At 42.4% G+C, this 18,376-nt stretch overlaps 1 protein-coding gene across 7 annotated transcripts in view; it reads left to right on the forward strand.

Moving 5' to 3' along the window:
• Positions 1-18,376, forward strand: part of CACNB2 (calcium voltage-gated channel auxiliary subunit beta 2) — a 391,422-nt gene that overhangs the window by 343,822 nt on the left and 29,224 nt on the right. For all 7 annotated transcript variants that reach the window (XM_043564393.1, XM_043564395.1, XM_043564394.1 and 4 more), the window contains 3 exons: positions 8,951-9,073; positions 11,092-11,228; positions 14,957-15,033. In XM_043564393.1, coding sequence (XP_043420328.1) covers positions 8,951-9,073; positions 11,092-11,228; positions 14,957-15,033 — 337 coding nt within the window. The remainder of the gene's footprint in view (positions 1-8,950; positions 9,074-11,091; positions 11,229-14,956; positions 15,034-18,376) is intronic.

The following is an 18,376-nucleotide window of genomic DNA, read 5'->3' on the forward strand; positions in this document are numbered from 1 at the left end:
TCAGATTCTGTGCCTCCCCCACTCACCCTCTCTCTTTCAAAAATAAACATGAAAAAATTTTTAAATAATACTCCATTCATCTGTCAATGGACACAGGTTATTTCCATGGCTTGGCTATTGTAAATGTGATGCTATGAACATGGGAGTGCAGAGATCTCTTTAGCATAGTATTTTTGCTTCCTTTGGATATATTCCCAGAAGAGGAATTGCTGGACCCAAATAGATTTGTTTTAACTTAATTATCTCCTACTTCTAATAGCCATGTACCAATAGCCTTAGGTCTAGTGATTCCAGATGGTTGTGAAAATATAGAAGAATTTGCTTCTGCTGTAAACCTCACATGTATCTCTAACAGGAACCTGCAGGCTCACACAGGCCTGGCCTCTGGAACACTAATGCATCTTCCTTTGGTTGTGAGAAAAAGCAAGACCTGTGGCCCCCGAGCTGTCCAGGAATACCGCGCCCCCCCCCCCCCCCCCCCCCCCCCCGCCGCAGTTGTTCGATGGGCTCCCGTTCAGGCGTGGTCAAAACTGGATTCTGACATCCACGTCTCAGCAGAGTAGAGCATATGGTGGCATGATGGACTCTTAAAGGATGCTAGAGAGCATGAGTCAGAGCAAAAGCATCGAGGAAGAGGAACATTTGGGAGGGTTGAGATACTAATGGGCCATCCTTCTGGGTCTGTGGGCTGGACTGTAGTGGCTCTGGATTCAGCCTGGGGCAGGCGGTGGTGAAACCAGTGTGGTTTGGATCTTCAGCATTCTGCCGTACTTGTAACTGTGTGTCATCGTGTCAGGAGAATTCCACCCCAAGACTGTAAACTGACAAAAGCTCCCCAGGAAACCACAACCGGAGCCAAAGAATCCTTAGTGATACTCCAGCAGCTGCCACGGGAAAGAGACCTAGAAAAGGAATCCTTCCAAAAGTAACAAACTTGCAAAGCAAAGTTAGAAGGCTCCCAGAATAACTGGAAGGCCGGTTAAAATCCTTAAAGTTAGTCCAGGAAACATTTTATCATAAGTAACTTTGCCTGGCTTTTTCTTACCCTTTTCAAATATGGTATATATACTATAAATTCCTTGTGCATATATTCCCTATAGTATATTCCTCCTATGTATAGTACATTATGCTATAATATAGTAGCTGTGGTCTTTTAGCTCTCCCTCTGCAACATCCTCTGTGGCATTTTTGGAAGCCATGAGACCGCGTGTGTTTTAATATCTCAATTCTCTGTGCGTGATATTGAGCTTTATACGTTGTGGAAAACAGAAGAAAGAACATTCATATACAAATAAACAAAAATCATGATTTGACATTGTTATTGATTTGTCAGACCACAAAATGATTCAAGTGCAAAGAGGCAGAAATACATGACCTTTACAGTGAATGCCTGTAGTTCCAACATGGGAACTGCTCAGTGTTAGCTGTTTTTTAAAAATGGACTAGGGGAGGGGTGCCTGGGTGGCTCAGTCGGTTAAGTGTCCGACTTCAGCTCAGGTCATGATCCCCCAGTTCCTGGGTTTGAGCCCCATGTTGGGCTCTGTACTGACAGCTTGGAGTCTGGAACCTACTTCGGATTCTGTGTCTCCCTCTTTTTCTCTGCCTCTCCCCTGCTCATACACTCTGTCTCTCTCTTTCAAAATTAAATAAATCATCAAAAAAAATTTTTTAAATGGACTTGGGGTGCCTGGGTGGTTCAGTTGGTCCAGCATCCAGCTCTTGATTTCAGCTCAGGTCATGATCCCGTGGTTGTGGGATGCAGCCCTGTGTCAGGCTGTGTCCTGTCAGAGCTTGAGATTCTCTCTCTCCCTCTCTCTCTCTCTCTCTCTCTCTCTCTCTCTGCCCCTCCCCCCAAAATAAATTTAAAAATTAACAAAAATTAAATTGATTAAATTATACAAGGCAGACTTTGACCTAATTTTTTTTTACCTTCTGTCCCAGCCAATTTCTGAGCATTGTGTGAAAAATATAATTTTCAAGTGTTCAGAATTTCACACAGACATTTAAAGGCTTTAAAATTGCCATCACTGTACCCCTCTGAGTGAAAGAACCCAGGCTTTAGAAAGAGATCGCTGGGTTTGAATATCACCTCCATTATTTGTGGCCTAGGAGAACTTGTTTGAGCCTCACTTTCCTGATCCAGGAAAACCAGCTGTTCTCTGCATACTATACAGCACACCATTCAGACGTCCCATGATGGTAGTTCTTATAATTTTATTATAAGTTGTGCTGAGTACAAGATGAAGAAGGACTTGGAAGAGAAGAATTGTAATTGCTTTACATACGTATTATTTATTTGTCCCCCTTTCCAAACATATCTGAATGCAGACTGGAAATACCATTGTGAAATGACATAGCCATAGTGTTTTGTTCTTTTTTTTTTTTTTTTAACAAAGTTTATCTAATTTGAGAGCCAGAGAGAGAGAGACAGAGAGAGAGACAGAGAGCCTGAGCAGGGGAGGGGCAGAGAGAGAGGGAGAGACAGAGAGCATGAGCAGGGGAGGGGCAGAGAGAGAGGGAGAGACAGAGAGCCTGAGCAGGGGAGGGGCAGAGAGAGAGGGAGAGACAGAGAGCCTGAGCAGGGGAGGGGCAGAGAGAGAGGGAGACAGAGAACCCCAAGCAGGCTCCGCGCTGTCAGCACAGAGCCTGACACAGGACTCCCATCTCCTGAACCGTGAGATCGTGACCTGAGCCCAGACCGAGAGTTGGACGCGTTACCAACTGAGCCGCCCATGCACCCCAGCCGTAGTGTTTTGAAAACATGTTTGCATAATAGTCTGGATGATGAAATGCTCTGCTCTTCTACAAGGTGATACTCATTGGCTGAAGAATCTGTTCAGCTTTACTTCACAGGCTGAAGTGCAGCAAACGTTTAGTTCTGTGCACCAAGATGGCAAGTACAAAACAAGAGTGCTTTACCAACCACCTAAGGCTGTAGAGCACATGCCGGACAGAAGGGACAAAAATAGGCAGAGGAATCCATCAACTTTGTTAACCTGGGCACAGGCGCGTGAGAAGCAGAGACTGGTGGGAAGGTATGTCCCCACCTCACGGGCCCTCCAAACAAGTTAGCTGGGAATCCTGGTAGGAGACAGCAAAAGTAGACCCCAGCAATAGCCCTGGCCTGAGAATAAAGGTCTTAGGCTATTTATGAGGTCAACAGAAAGTGGAATTGAGGATCACGTGGTCTCCCAGTCAACTTACTTACCCCATAGCTTCCGTGGAATAGGGTGATTCTAAATCTAAATCTAGGAAGGGGAAAAATACAGTTTCAAACAAAGAGGGAGGCAAACCATAAGAGACTCTTAAATACAGAGAACAAACTGAGGGTTGATGGTGGGGGCAGGGGGGGACAAGTGATGGACATTGAGGAGGGCGCTTGTTGGGATGAGCACTGGGTCTTGTATGGAAGCAATGAACCATGGGAATCTACTCCCGAAGCCAAGAGCATACTGTGTTCACTGTATGTTAGCCAACTTGACAATAAATTATATTTAAAAATAAAAATGGAAAATAAATCTAAATCTGCCCTGGGATTTGAGTACTGTTCCACAGTAGTCCTGAGAGGACCTTACCTGGGGCTGTGGCCACCTTTATATGTGTGTTTGCTGCCTTTCTTCTCCACCTTTCCCGACAGCTGTGACCAAGTCTTTCAGGCACACCTGTGAGGCTCTGGAGGTCAAGAGCATCCAGAGGACAATTTGAGGGGAACCTATGACCTGGGGCAAAGCCCACTCCTCAGAACGTCCCATTAACTTCTGGTCCAGAGGCCTGGATCAGCCTTGCTTCCCTCAAGACCCAGAGCAGTGTGGGGGCTCAGCATGTCCGACAGCTCTAGATCCGTCTGTCACCACCACCACAGTCCCCTCTGTCCTGGTGTTCCTAGGAGGCCTGTGTAGGGCCAGGGCTCCCTGGCTTCTATTTGTTCTTCCTCTTTAGGACTTTGCCTTAACCTGAGGAAGGGAGCAAAAAGAGAGAGAGAGAGAGAGAGAGAGAGAGAGAGAGAGAGAGAGAGAGAATAAACATCCCCTGGCCTCAAAGCGTAAATGCCCCGACAATCAGTTATGGCCACAAATTGTTCGAGTGGATCCCGTGCGTGTGGAGTGGGGATCAGCTGAAGCACGTCCTGGGTCCTGATTGGAGATGTGGCACTCGAAGAAGCATAAAAACAAGGCTCCTGGGCCGTTAAGTGCATGTCTGAGTGGGAACAAGTGATGAAAGGAAGGAGTCCTTGAGGCCTGGACCGTACCGCCAGGAGGCCAGAAATGCAGAGGTCAACTGAAAGCAGGGTATGTTTAATTTTTAAAAATGGTTTCATGGGATAAAAATGCAAGGATTCCTTAAGACACGTTCCCTTGGGACTTCACGTTGGTTAAAAAATAAAGCCCCCGTGACTGAGGACTCTCAAAGAAAATCAGAATTAAAGAGCTAGGATAGTGTAAGCAAAACAAATCTGGGAAAGCCTTACCATGTTTTCCCACCCGAAAGAGTCTGAAAGAATCCACGTTGGAGGAACACATGTTGAATAGAAGAGTGATTTAGCTTCTATCCTATGACAGGTATTCACCTGTTTTAAATAGTTTGGTCTGAGCAGGGTCACACTGAAAGAGCACAGAGAGAACAGTTCGTGTAGGGCCTTAAAAGACGGGTGAATATGGGCAACATTTATTTAGGTGTGGCATTTATTATGGTGGATAGCAAGCCCATTTATTGAGCACTCTCTCTGTTCCAAGCACTGGCCTGGCCTTGTGCGTGCATTTTTTGTGAGTTGGGTTTTGGGGTTTGGGGGTGGGGGGCTTTGGTTAGATTCCACATATAAGTGAGGTGATCCAGGAATTTGCCTTAGTCTAACTTAGCTTAATGCCCTTGGGGTCCAACCGTGTCATTGCAAATGGCAGGATTTCCTGTAACTTGTGACATAAGCATTTTCTGAAATCTCGCCATCACCCTGCTGTGTTAGTATTATGACTCTCATTTCAGCCACGAGGAAACATTGCTCAGTGAGAGTAAGAAATATACCCAGGCCGCTTACCTGGTAAATGGCAGAATCAGCATTCAAATCCAGGCCTTTTAAAATTCCATACGAATGAACCCATACGAATGGAATTGATGTGGAACACGTCTTCCACATAGTAGGTGCACTGCTTGAGCTAGTGCTGAAGTGAGTTTAGGGAACCCAAAGTGACATTGTCGTTTGGTCCCTTTGGTTGGCATCCTGGGGTCTTTGTCTCTAGCAGGTAACCTCTCGTAGTTTGATAAAGCCTTTTTCCTCCTCTCCACTTTCATTGTTGTCCGTTCTAATCTTAGAAATGTAGTTCCTGAAGTGAGTATCGTAAGGGGTGGGATTCTGCTGTTCTTTGCTCCCTATATGTTGTATAAAGCTGATTCCCATACACAACTCCATATGCAGGGCTAGAATTATTGGTTACGGGAGGTGAGCCAAGGAAGAACGCATGTTCTGTGTTGATGTCTTACCTGTCAGAACAGAAAATTATTATCTGTGGCCCTTGTTCCTACATGCTGGCCTTCACCACGCCTTTAGTTTGTTTTTCTGTTTTTCAGTGTCTCCTCTTCCTGCTACTACCTACAGTCTTTGAAAAGTTAACGTATAGAAGACCTGAGATTTCCATGGGATCCTCTGTAGAGCTGTATATTTAGAATTTATGTCTTCCCATGATGAAAAAACATGATGCCACATCTAATCTCTCTATCCTCCAAGGAATAAAAGATCTTCAGGGAGGGGCACCTGGGTGGCTCCGTTGGTTGGGTGTCTGACTTCAGTTCACGGGTTCGAGCCCCGCATCAGGTTCTCTGCTGTCAGCGAGGAGCCTGCTTCAGATCCTCTGTCTCCTTCTCTCTCTGTTCCTCCCCCACTTGCTCTGTTTCTCTCAAAATAAATAAATAAACTTAAAATAAAAAATAAAATTTAAAAAAAAAGACCCTGAGGGAAATGATCATGCTAACATAAAAAAAAAAATTTGGATCTGTATTTTTATGATGCGAAACTCTCCTGAATAATAGAAAGATGTATTCAAGAAAATCCTATTTCTGGGGCACCTACGTGGCTCGGTTGGTGAAGCGTCCAACTTTGGCTCAGGTCACGATCTCACAGTTTGTGAGTCCGAGCCCCACGTTGGGTTCTATGCTGACAGGTCAGAGCCTGGAGCCTGCTTCAAATTCTTTTCTCTCTCTCAAAAATAAATAAACAGTAAAAAAAATTAAAAAGAAAATCCTATTTCTGGCAGCAAACCCAAATCTGATTAAGACTACATCTTCTTTTAAAGGGCACCATTGTATAGTGCTGGTTGCAGTTTAAAATGGAGCAGCCCATTTAGACAGTAGTTTGGAAAAGAATTGAAAAAGGTTTTGGTAACTCATGGCTTACTCATGCTACCCCTGGGAATCTGTCCCAGGGAAAGAATTCTAAATAGAAAGAAGCTTTTCACATACAGATTTTTTGAAGTAGAATATTTATCATAGTGAAAAAAATATAAACTCCAGTATCAAAAAAAGGTAAATGGTTTGAATAATTTTAAATGGCAGATTTAAAAAGCATATTGCATGAAAATAGCTGGATAAAAATGAAATACCTTATGATTATAGCTGTGGGAGTAAAATCTATGTATGCAAAGAAATTTCCAGAAAAAATGGAAGCACCATCACTATCAATGGTTGTGTTTCAGTGAAACAATTACGGGCAACTTTTTTTTGTTTCTTTTTTTACAGTCTCTATTTCCATTTGAGGATGAGTACCTTTTATATCAGTGAAGATCATAGTGGATAACAAGAATTAGATTCTAGAGATTTATGCCCAATTTATGTCTACTGTGCTCTTGCCCAGAATGTGGTAGCCTTTCTCAGTCTGCATATTGTGGATGGATCTGTGTGACTTCATGGCTTTTAGCTCAGTCCTCGACCCAGACGACAGTTCTGTCGAACAAATTAACTTTGGAAGTAAAGATGGACTCTCTATTCCAAATCCCTCCTTTCCCTCCTGACAAGCAGAGTCAAAGAAGAGCTCCTTCAGAAGCGAGAAACGGCTCAGAAAAAGTCCACTGGCCCATAACATAAAGAAACACAATGCCACTTAAGACAATACCACTTTTGTCTTTCTCTGACCGACTTATTTTGCTTCGCGTATTACATTCTAGTTACTTCCATGTTGTTGCAAACGATGAGATTTCATTCTTTTTGATGGCGAGCAATATTCCATTGTATATGTGTATCACATCTTCTCTATCCATTCATCAGTCGATGGACATTTGGGCTCTTTCCATAATTTGGCTATTGTTGATAGCACTGCTTGTAAACATTAGGGTGCATGTACCCCTTCAAATCAGCATTTTTGTATCCTTTGGATAAATACCTAGTACTGCAATTGCTGGGTTGTAGTGTAGTTCTATTTTTAGGTCTTTGAGGAGCCTCCATACTGTTTTCCAGAGTGGCCACACCAGTTTTCATTCTTCCCCTTTCTCCATATCCTTGCCAACATCTGTTGTTTTCCTGAGTTGTTCATTTTAGCCATTCTGACAGGTGTAAGGGGGTAGCTCATTGTGGCTTTGATTTGTCTTTGCCTGGTGATGAGTGATGTTGAGCGTCTTTTCATGTGTCTGTTAGCCTTCTGGATATCTTCTTTGGAAAAGGGTCTATTCATATATTCTGCGCATTTCTTCACTGGGTTATTTGTTTTTTGGGTGTTGAATTTGATAAGTTCTTTACAGATTTTGGATACTAACCCTTTAGCAGGTACGTCGTTTGCAAATATCTTTTCCCATTCTATCAGTTGTCTTAGGAGGGCACTTGTTGGGCTAAGCACCGGGTGTTTTATGTAGGTGATGAATCACTGGCTTCTGCTCCTGAAACCAATACTATACGATATGTTAACTAACTTGAATTTAAAGAAATAAATTTAAAAATGTTTAAAGTTTATTTATTTTCAGAGAGACAGAGAGAGGGAGTGGGGGAGGGGCAGAGAGAGGGAGAGAGAAAATCCCAAGCAGGCTCCACACTGTCAGTGTTGAGCCTGATGCAAGGCTTGAAGTCACAAACAGTGAGATCATGACCTGAGCCGAAACCAAGAGTCAGACGCTTAACTAAGCCACCCAGGTGCCCCCAAATAAATAATTTTTTAAAAAAAGACAGTACCACTTTTCACCATTTCTGAGCTTACCTATTTTTCCACCTTGCGGGTAAACACGAATTGCCTAACTAGAGGGCAAATACTTACCTGTAAATTTTCAAAGCATCAAATAACAAAGGTTACCATCTTTAATGGCTGACCCAACTCAAGGAGGAAAAATAATAGAATTAAATGTCATTGATTTTCATAATTCCCTGCAGCCTTCAAGAAGATATATTCTCTGGTTCTTTTTTCACCCAAAACACTGTCCTTCCTACAACTATGTTATTAATTAATTAAAGTAGCTGTTTGGGGTAGGAGTGGTGGTTGCTAAGTCTTTTTCACTGAAATCAGAGAAGGGGCACTTTATCTCTTGTGCTTTCCAAGAGAACGGTGGCCTTTTTCTAGTTTGGAAATGGGTGGTATGTGGCTGAGAGCGGAAAGATTTTACATGTTGTGAATACTAATAAGCTGTTTTGTGATAAACAACCGAGGTGGAAAACCAGCAATGATGACAGTAGAGGGGCCCCTGGGTGGCTCAGTTGGTTGAGCTTCCGATTCTTGATTTCGGCTCGGGTCCTGACCTCACGGTTTGTGGGATTGAGCCCCACATCAGGCTCAGTGCTGACAGTCAGAGCCTGCTTGGGATTCTCTCTCTCTCTAAAAAAATAAATAAAAACTTTTAAGAGAAATGACAGTAGATATTCGGTGTCTGTTTGGATGTTGGAGGGGAAAGGGAGGAACACTGTTGTGTTTTTGGTTTTGGTTTTTCGGGTTTTTTGGGGGTTTTTTGTTTTTTTACTTCTTTCTCCCTTTCTTTTCCCTCCTTAGACAAAGCCCGTTGCATTTGCTGTTCGGACAAATGTCAGCTATAGTGCAGCCCACGAAGATGATGTTCCAGTGCCAGGCATGGCCATCTCCTTCGAAGCAAAAGATTTTCTGCATGTTAAGGAAGTAAGGAAAATAATTTGAATTTCTACCCACCTGATGTTTTCACCTTGAAACATCATTTCTTATTTCTTATTGCCATGAAATAGCATTGCGTAGAGCTCCACTTGCATAACACGCACAAATTCAGCGCCTCTCAACCTTTTCTAATATAAATATAACCTTTTTAAAGAAGAAAGAAGTCACAGGCCTCTTGCAGTTAACCTCAGGGCTCCCCTGGGCTCTGTGACCCAGAAATTGGGAATTACTGGAGTAGATGATCCTTTTTTTATGCTTAACCTGTACTTTTCTTTTAATTTTTAACCTTGGCTGCGTGTCGAGTCCCTCTCATGTCTCAAGTTTAACCATCTGGGGGAGAGTTAATAATAATACCTAGAATTCATGATCTCTCCTCTCTGCTGACAATGTCTGAAGGCAGACCACTGGTGCCCTGATCCTCCTTTCGGGAGTAAATGTCTGAAGCGGAGGGAGAATCGTGGGAATTGGAGCCATTGATGCAAGAAGCAGGTAGCCAGACGCTCCCTTTTCCTCCATGCCGGAGGTCTCCACCTGCCACTTAACAATGACTCCTGCCTGTACATTGGAAAATTCACCCTTAATTAAGTTCTGCCAACTGTGCAGAACATGGCATTAAGCGACCAGAAATTCCCCCTCAATGATGTTCTCAGTGTGTGAGCATGAGGTTTCCCTGGACCTGCAGGAGTGACCATTGGAACAGACTTCCATCTAAGGGATGATGTGTCAGGAAGAATGTATGTAAATTTAGCTGCTCACTAAAGTAAAGGAGGTGAGGACTCCCAATTCAAAAAGCCTAGTCAATGGGGCGCCTGGGTGGCTCAGTCGGTTGAGCGTCCGACTTCAGCTCGGGTCACGATCTCACGGACCGTGAGTTCGAGCCCTGCGTCGGGCTCTGGGCTGATGGCTCAGAGCCTGGAGCCTGCTTCCGGTTCTGTGTCTCCCTCTCTCTCTGCCCCTCCCCCATTCATGCTCTGTCTCTCTCTGTCTCAAAAATAAATAAACGTTAAAAAAAATTTTTTTTAAATAAATAAAAAAGCCTAGTCAAGACTCTAATAAAAAAAATTTATTAAAGAAAAAATAAATCCATACTCTAAAACTCTGTGGAGTAAAGAGGTGTAGAGAGGTACACCCTCGATTCAGAAATGTTTTTATATGTGTAAGAAAAAAAAGCCTGGAGAATTGCGAACCTACCATTTCGTTAACTTTTTAGAAAGAGATACGAAATACTGGCTGGAAAGGAAAGACCATAAAAGCTGTCAGAAATGGTGGCATGCCTACAATCTGACTTCACAGGCAGAAGTTAGGTTAATCCAGGGTCCCGTTCTGATGGCTGATGCTTAAAGACAGATCTCTTCTCTACCATGGAAGGAAAAGAAAAACAGAGTGGCCAGTCTTCTTTGAAATGTTCAAGAATAGACTGGCAAAGTACTATTCCATTGAGAGGATTAAAAACAAATCGTAAAGATGTAGGATAAACATTCTATCTGCAAGAGAGAAATTGTCAACATCCACGTAAATGGAGAAATCATCTGTGAACACCATACCATTGTAACTATAAACCTGTTTGCGTAAAGGGAAATTTGGCCCCGGAACAAAATATTTCAGGTAGATTTCAGTATTTATCTCTGACTCTTAATATTTTTAAGCAATCTGATTACAGAAGAGAACTCTGTAGCACTCCCTGGTTCTTAATGGGAAGAATTGTGAATATTTGAACCAGGGGCCTGCAGAGGCCGCACCGAAGTTCAGGCTAATCTCACATAGTACCAGGAAAGAGAATGAGGGGTAAATCCTATGGTGAATTGCTGAGCTCACTGGCCATACTTCAGTCTTAACCTGTTCAACCCATGAAAGCCTTAGGCTTTCTCCAGTTGTGATGTTGAGGCATAGTTAACTGTATTCGCCATAATATTTCTCTCCACTGAAAATAGTTCATGTAGAAGAAAAACAATCTGAATACATGAACTTCTGTGCACTGATCGTAACAAATTTGATTTTGCGTTTAGAAATTTAACAATGACTGGTGGATAGGGCGATTGGTTAAAGAAGGCTGTGAAATCGGATTCATTCCAAGCCCAGTCAAACTAGAAAATATGAGACTACAGCATGAACAGAGAGCCAAGCAAGGGAAATTCTACTCCAGGTATGAGAAAAACATCAAGTGTCTTTGTAAACGTCCAGACTGTGTCATCATTTATGTCCTCTTGTTTTCTGTGTTCCACAGTCTTTATTATGTGTTGAAAAGCAGGCTGGTGATATGGTTTATTGATAGAATCACAAATCCTGCATTTTAAAGCCTTCATCCCAGCATCTGATTGTCATCTTATTTGGGAGAGAATCAAATTAATTGTTGTCGTTAATCATAAAGGCATGGAGTATTAAATGTGGGCTTCAGTGCAGAGGAAATTCTCAAGTCCTAATCTCTTACCGAAAACACTGGGACACTGAGCAGCCTTCATGACTAATCCGAGTGTCCGTGGTAGCTGCCTGGCATGGCAGGAAGGTGTTTTAGAGATGATGGTCTTAGACTTCACTGGCGAAGAGCAGGTCTTGTGACCTGTTACTTCATTTTCACTTAGGAAACTCAATTTTCAGTTCTACCCATCGCTAAGCACGTAAAGGGAAACTCAATATGAAACCAGTTAACGCTGCCTTTGCAGATAGCAATTAAATGAGTTATGTAATAAGCTGGGGCTGAATAATCCTTCTTAGGATTCTTGAGGTTGTGTGCCCCTCATTAAAAGAATCACTGGAGGAGCTACTCAGACATGGAGTGAATTTGAAATTGAACCCTATGCAGACGAGTCCGAGAACACGGCCTGATTCTTCTGCTTCTCCTTGTGGGAAGGGATGTGATTGGGGCAAACCTTTTCATTAATGTGAATTGCTAGGTTTCTATTTTCTTGGTTATATTTTGTTTCTCTAATGCTGGAAGATCCTTTGCCAATGGTAATATTTTAGCACAGGCAAGATTTTCTTCCCCCAAGTATCTGCAAATAAGTCATCTAGAAGATCTTTTTTTTGGTTTGAAACGTCCCTCTTTTGTAATGGGAATTTTGTAACTGTCAGGCTGTTTGGGTTCAGGTGGATTCCTCCCTTATTTGAAACCTCTGCCCCCTTATTTGGCTGTTATTAATCCCTGGGCTACTGGGGGCTCTCAGATTGTGAGATGCATTTAGTCCTATAAAAGTGGATGCACGCAGATCAACAGTGCATGCACATTTTAGTTGTAGGGTGTTAGAGATCGGATCCTATTCATAAAATTTCCAGCGTTCTCCTGGAAAAATTGTTATTTTTCTAATCTCTGTATTGATCGTAGTCTCTCAGTACTAACTAGTAAAATCTTATAATGTGAAAAAGTTTTCTTTTCATAGGGTATGTATATTGCTGTTTTGACTTTGGTGGGATATAGTTTGTTGAGGTTTGAAGTGATCTCAGATAGGGGATTGTTTTGATTTTGTTTGTTGAGGATAATTCAGTATTTTCAAGCATTTACCTGGTCAGACAAGTTTAGGACAGTACTTGGTAATAGCAAATTACCTTAAAGCTGTTCCCAGCCTTTAATCTGTTCAGCCTATGAATCTGGATAGTGGGAGGGGGATATTTTTCAGGTGTGTACTAAAATTATCTTGAACGCTTCTTGGTGCATGTCTTTGGAATCGTGTTTTGTAGAATGTATTGTAGGAAATTTGGAATGGGTTTTTACGGAGATAGACTTGTATATCTTTCTCTGCTTATTCACGTACAAACTGAGAATACTTCCCAAGGAGTAGGAAGGGAGAAGCTTTGGCCAACGTTGTTAAGGAAGCGCGGTTTCCTCTGCCTCCCAAGCGGGCATCCCTGGTCTGATGTCGGTCATCAGCTCAGCTTTATAAGAACCTGTGGGCACAAGAAGTATGAGCGTTTCCACTTCACGGATGAGGCGACAGGCAAAGAAGCTAGGGAACTTGACTAAGCTTGCACAGCTTGTGAGTGGTCGAATGAGGATGAGAGCTCGATCCGTCTGACTGTAGCCAGACCGCAGACGGACGACCATGCCATGCCGCACGTCGCGTGGCAAGGGCCCGTTGTCATTTACTATATTAGATCGTATTGCTTTTGCATTTTTTCCCTTAAAGGACCATATAAACTATCTGTATTTGGGGAGTAACGCCTCACAACTTATTCTAGGGAGCTGGGTGTCCTTTCCTAGACCTCTGGATCTTTTCTTTTGATTTTCTTGATTTTATTTTGTCCCGGTTACCTAAGTTTTTGCCTCAGTGTGTGAAGGTGTTTTTACTCTCAGAGGTCTTACGTTTGTCTTCTAACATCCGAAATACGGTTCGATTCTGAGGACATAGCCAGCATTCAGCAGTATGTAAAAAGCCTGATGTTTTTTAAATTATAAAAATCAACCGACATCAAAAGTGGTAAATGGGGGCAGAGCTCAAGAATGTGGCATTTGTCTGGAATTAAAAGTTAAGGGCAAATTTGCATTTTGAACATTTTGACTATTTGCAGTGGTTGTCGAAATTTTACACAATTCAAATAATACTTTGACTTTTATTAAAATTCAAAGAGAATGTAAAACAGACCCATGCTTGAACTGAAATTAGACTCAGTACCTTAGAAAAAGGAAAAGCAAAACCAAACAAACACAAAACTTTTGGAAGAAAATGTTTTGGTCCTGGTAATGGGTATTCTTACAGCTTTTATAAATACCACTTTTTATTAATTTTATATGCAGTCTGGTATTCGTATTAACTGTACTGGAGTACCTCTTAAGAATCGGAAAAAAGATATACAGAGGCCTCCTGCTGGCTACTTAAAGTTTTTGACGTTTGTCTATGTTATGCATCAAGAATGCCAGAATAGCAGCAATACGGTTGAGCCTGGTTACTGGTATTTTAGTGGAATTTATATTTTTATCTTAATGTTTGTGTAACTTAAACATTGCCCTTTGGTGCATAGGCACTGTAGCAAATTCTTTCAAGTACACCCACGATTGGCTCTGATAATAAACGTTAGGCACTAAGATCGCTTTGCCAAAACTGCCTGTCACTCTTGTACGATATTCCTGTCCGTCTTCTTCCTAAGGGGCCATTTGGTAGTAGGGCATTTAGCATGCTGGGATGCCGGTGAAAAAACATAAACGCTCTGATTCCGATAACTTTATTCCGTAAAGTTGCCAAGACGCTGGCGTGTCTTGTTTCGGATTTTAGAATTTGGTGGTTCTGAAGTACACGCTCTTCAGTTTGTGCCTAAAATCCCCAAGTTGAATCCTCCGTGGTAGCCAGGCTTGTGACATGTTCCGAATACTAACTACTACCAGAGGGTTAAGTCACGGAACACTTGTGTGTGTCATGCTCCGTTGTGGATCTTTTAAAGGTTAGCGAGTTGAGTATTGCTGTGTTTTTCTTTTGTAGGTTGCTCACGAAAGCTTGCGTACTTTCAATCTTAATACACTGAAAGTAACCCAGCTAAGACAGAGAAGCAGGAACCACACAAGAAGGAAGTCATAAGTTTTGGTGTTAACTTTAAGGTTCTGTGCATTTCTTCAGAAGGTCGCTAACATAAAAAGCAAAGGGCATCTGCTGTTATCGCTCTGTGATGCTGGTGGAGAGTGTGAGGGCTGCAGATATTACCCTAGTTCTCTTCCATTCTCTCAGGGCCTTTTAAAATTAAACCTTGAATTTGAAACAGAGACTATTACATGGCTGTTTCAAGTACTCCAGGAATCTCCGCTGGGAAATTATTATTTGCCTCCTTGTAGGAAAGACAAGTTTAAAGTTCAATAAAAAGACAATGACTAATCATGTTTATTGAGCAATAGAAATGTTCTAATGTCTGAAATAAGCGTCAGGTGTAACATAAATTTTTGCTTTACTTCAGTAAATCAGGAGGAAACTCATCATCCAGTTTGGGTGACATAGTACCTAGTTCCAGAAAATCTACACCTCCATCGTCCGGTAAGTAGGTAATAAGTGCGAAACGGTACATGCTGCATTTCATGCTTTCCCCAGTCTGACCTAGCTGTGTGAATTTACATACCCAGAATCACCGCCTGAACCCTAGAAAGGTTCAAATTGATCGGACATAAGAATGCTCACATGGGGTAAGAAACAATATGGGGAAATTTTGGCAGGGCTTGGAAAAAAGGAAGTATGTCAATGTGTTCGCTGTAAGCTGCTTGGATGACCAAAGTGATGAATGTATTTAACTTTTTTATCCCTGCGTACTTCACATGGTGCCCAGCACGTCGTCCTGGGCAGTAAATGGGTGAATACCCACCATCAGACCCGGTGTAATGTGCGTTGGCCTCACTGGTAAATAAAAAGAAAAGGAGGATAAATGCTTTGGAAAGGCAAGGAAAGGAGAATAAAATGATGGAGTGATTGGCCTGACACGAGCTTTACCCAAAAGGCTCTTTGGAAGATTTAAGAGATACGTAGAAATACTGAAAAAGACAGAAACACCCATAGGAAGAGTAACTACTGTTTCCTTTCCAAAGCAGTGGAGAAGCACACCACATTAAATTTGAATTCAGATAAAGATTGAATAATTTTTTTAGTATAAGTAAGTATTGTGTGAGAAATACTTACAGTAAAAAAAAATTGTTTATCTGAAATTCAAAGTGGACTGTATTTTTCTTTAGTAAACCTGGCAACTCTGGGGGCGCCTGGGTAGCTCAGTCAGTTGAGCGTACGACTCTTGCTTTCGGCTCAGGTCAGTCTCATGGTTCGTGGGATCGAGCCCCACATTGGGCTCCGTGCTGACGATGCAGAACCTGCTTGCTTGGGATTCTCTCTCTCCTTCTCTCTGCCCCTCCCCTGCTCACTCTCGCTCTCTCTAAAAAGAAATATACATTAAAAAAAATAAATCTGGCAACTCTACCATTCTCTGTAGAACTTGGGGTTCTATATAATTAGGAGGCCAGTTGGTGGAACTGCAGAAAGCCCAGGATTATCAGAATCTTAGTTTGCTAAGAGAGGCAACTGGGACTCAGAGGAGGACTCCAGGGAGTTACCAGCAGAGCATTTGAGTGAAATGATTCCTCGTGTGATTCCAAGGAAGCTGGAAGAGGGAAGCGTATACATCCGCGGAGAAGGTAGGGAAGTAGGTGCCCTCTAACTGGTGTGTCTGAAGAACAGGATTCCCCTCGGACTCCTGATCAGGCCTCGTTGCTGCATGTTGGTGGCTTTTAGAGACCGAAGGCTTCTTAATAAAAATGACACAACTTCTTTAAGTGCAAAATCTGAGCACAATAAGAAATAAATCATTTTAGGATGCATATTGATTTCAAAAACCACGTACGTACAGCTTGCAGTAATTCTGAGTTGCCCGAAAGTAAGTAAGATCGTACGTTTGGAATGAAAATTGAAGCCCTTTTAGATGTTAGGTAAGGCTCATGCCTTCCCTTCATCAGTGGAGGGTAGCTACTTACTGAACGCACAGGGGAAAGGAGGCTGATCTCCACACCTTCTCAAATATGTAAAGTTACCGAGATTATGATATCAAGCTGTACCCTTCATATATATCTTAAAGACTGTCTCAGAGGCTCCAGAGGACTGCCACTAGGCTCCTGAAATGGGGAAATGTCACATCATATTGTGAAAGAACTGCAGCCCCGTGCCCAGAAGTCCACGCCACTCCTGTAGACCAGAAGATTCTTCCATTTCCATAAACTGGGCTGTGGCCTTCTAATGGTTTTGGCGATGTGAGAGCAGGCCACGTGCATTTTGAAGAGTGAGTTAGTGTGTTTGTAAAATAACATTTCATTTTTGCAGGCAAGTGTCCGTCATCACTAAAACAAAAGTTCAAGTTACTACAGCAAGGTCAAGATGATTTAAAACTTGACACAGGTTTTCTACAGATGCAGGGCTTTGCAATACCTTTTCCCGAATAGCAAGAATAGAAAACACTTGGGACTGAAAAGACTGGAGACATTTGCCAACCACAAAATTTATAACAGGAACCTGCTATAATTTTCATATTTCAACTTCTCTGAAGGAAACCCTCAGAGAACTTCTGCAGAGATGTTTCCCCACCCCACCTGCAGGGTAGACTGCCTAATTCATCCAGTGTGGATTGGCCTGCAAAGGTAGCTTTTATCTTTATTTCCCAGAGGCCCTGTCTACAATTCACCTCACCCATCGCTAGACCAAGGAATATAAGCATTTGCCTAAAGTAAATATTCTTGGAGGTTCTCAAGGATTTGGAAAAGGAAGAATTTCCACTTCATATCTGAGTGACTGGGTGGTAGTCAGTTACGGATCACACACCCCCCTACACTTACACGCATATGCCCACACTGGTCCCCCCAGGACGCCACTCCACCTGACCCAGGGGTCTTAAGGTGAAGTTTACAATTTAGATTTCAAAAAATGTTTCCGAGGCTCTCTACCAGAAAAAAAAAAAAAGGAATCATTCTAGTGAGGACCAATAAAAGAAACTATTTTCATATTTATGGAAGTAGTTTTTCCCACCTAAATACTAATGTTTGCTAAGGTCTGCAAACACAAGTATAAAACAGAAAAGGGGTAACCATCTGAGTCTAATAAAGTGTATGGAACTCTGGCCGAATGTTTTAGAATTCTCTGCGCTTCAGAGTGAACCCTGATGGCTTTTAAATTTAAGTTAACCATAAGTCAGAACTAATCAGTTGGAAAGTTCTCATTTGGGGATTTTGAGCCCTTGTGTCCAAATACAGGTAAATTTCAAACCTGACTCGGGTTTTGAGGCTATGCGTGGGTCGCCAAACATCTGGGCAGTATCACAGCTGAACTTTTTATGCATATCCACTCCTACTATAAAATTAAAAAAAAGAATCCATCCACTGGGGTACCTGGGTGGCTCAGGTAAGCATCCGACTTCAGCTCAAGTCATGATCTCCTGGTTCTTGAGTTAGAGCCCCACGTCGGGCTCTCTGCTGTCAGCATGGAATCCACTTCAGATCTTCTGTCCCCCCCCCCCCCCCCTCTCTGCCCTTCCCCTACTTATGCATGCTCTCTCTCTCTCTCTCAAAAAAAAAAAAAAAAAAAACATTTCAAGGATTAAAAAAAAAAGCCCATGCACTGATCAGAGCAGACTAGATTCAATGGCCAAATCATAAAATCTAATTCATGAACTTTGCAATCCCAGGGTCCTGTCAGTTCTCACATGCCAGTAGGTATCCTCGATTTCAGAAAGGCTCTCAGGAAGTACTCTCCCCAGAAGGTCGCCTTTATAAGCCCAAGAAAAGATGAGGAAGGTAAAAGTATATGGGCACGTGCCACCAGAAGGGAAAATGATCTGACGTTGGTTAAGAGAGGT

Source organism: Prionailurus bengalensis, chromosome B4, assembly GCF_016509475.1.
Source record: "Prionailurus bengalensis isolate Pbe53 chromosome B4, Fcat_Pben_1.1_paternal_pri, whole genome shotgun sequence".
Lineage (NCBI taxonomy): Eukaryota > Metazoa > Chordata > Mammalia > Carnivora > Felidae > Prionailurus > Prionailurus bengalensis.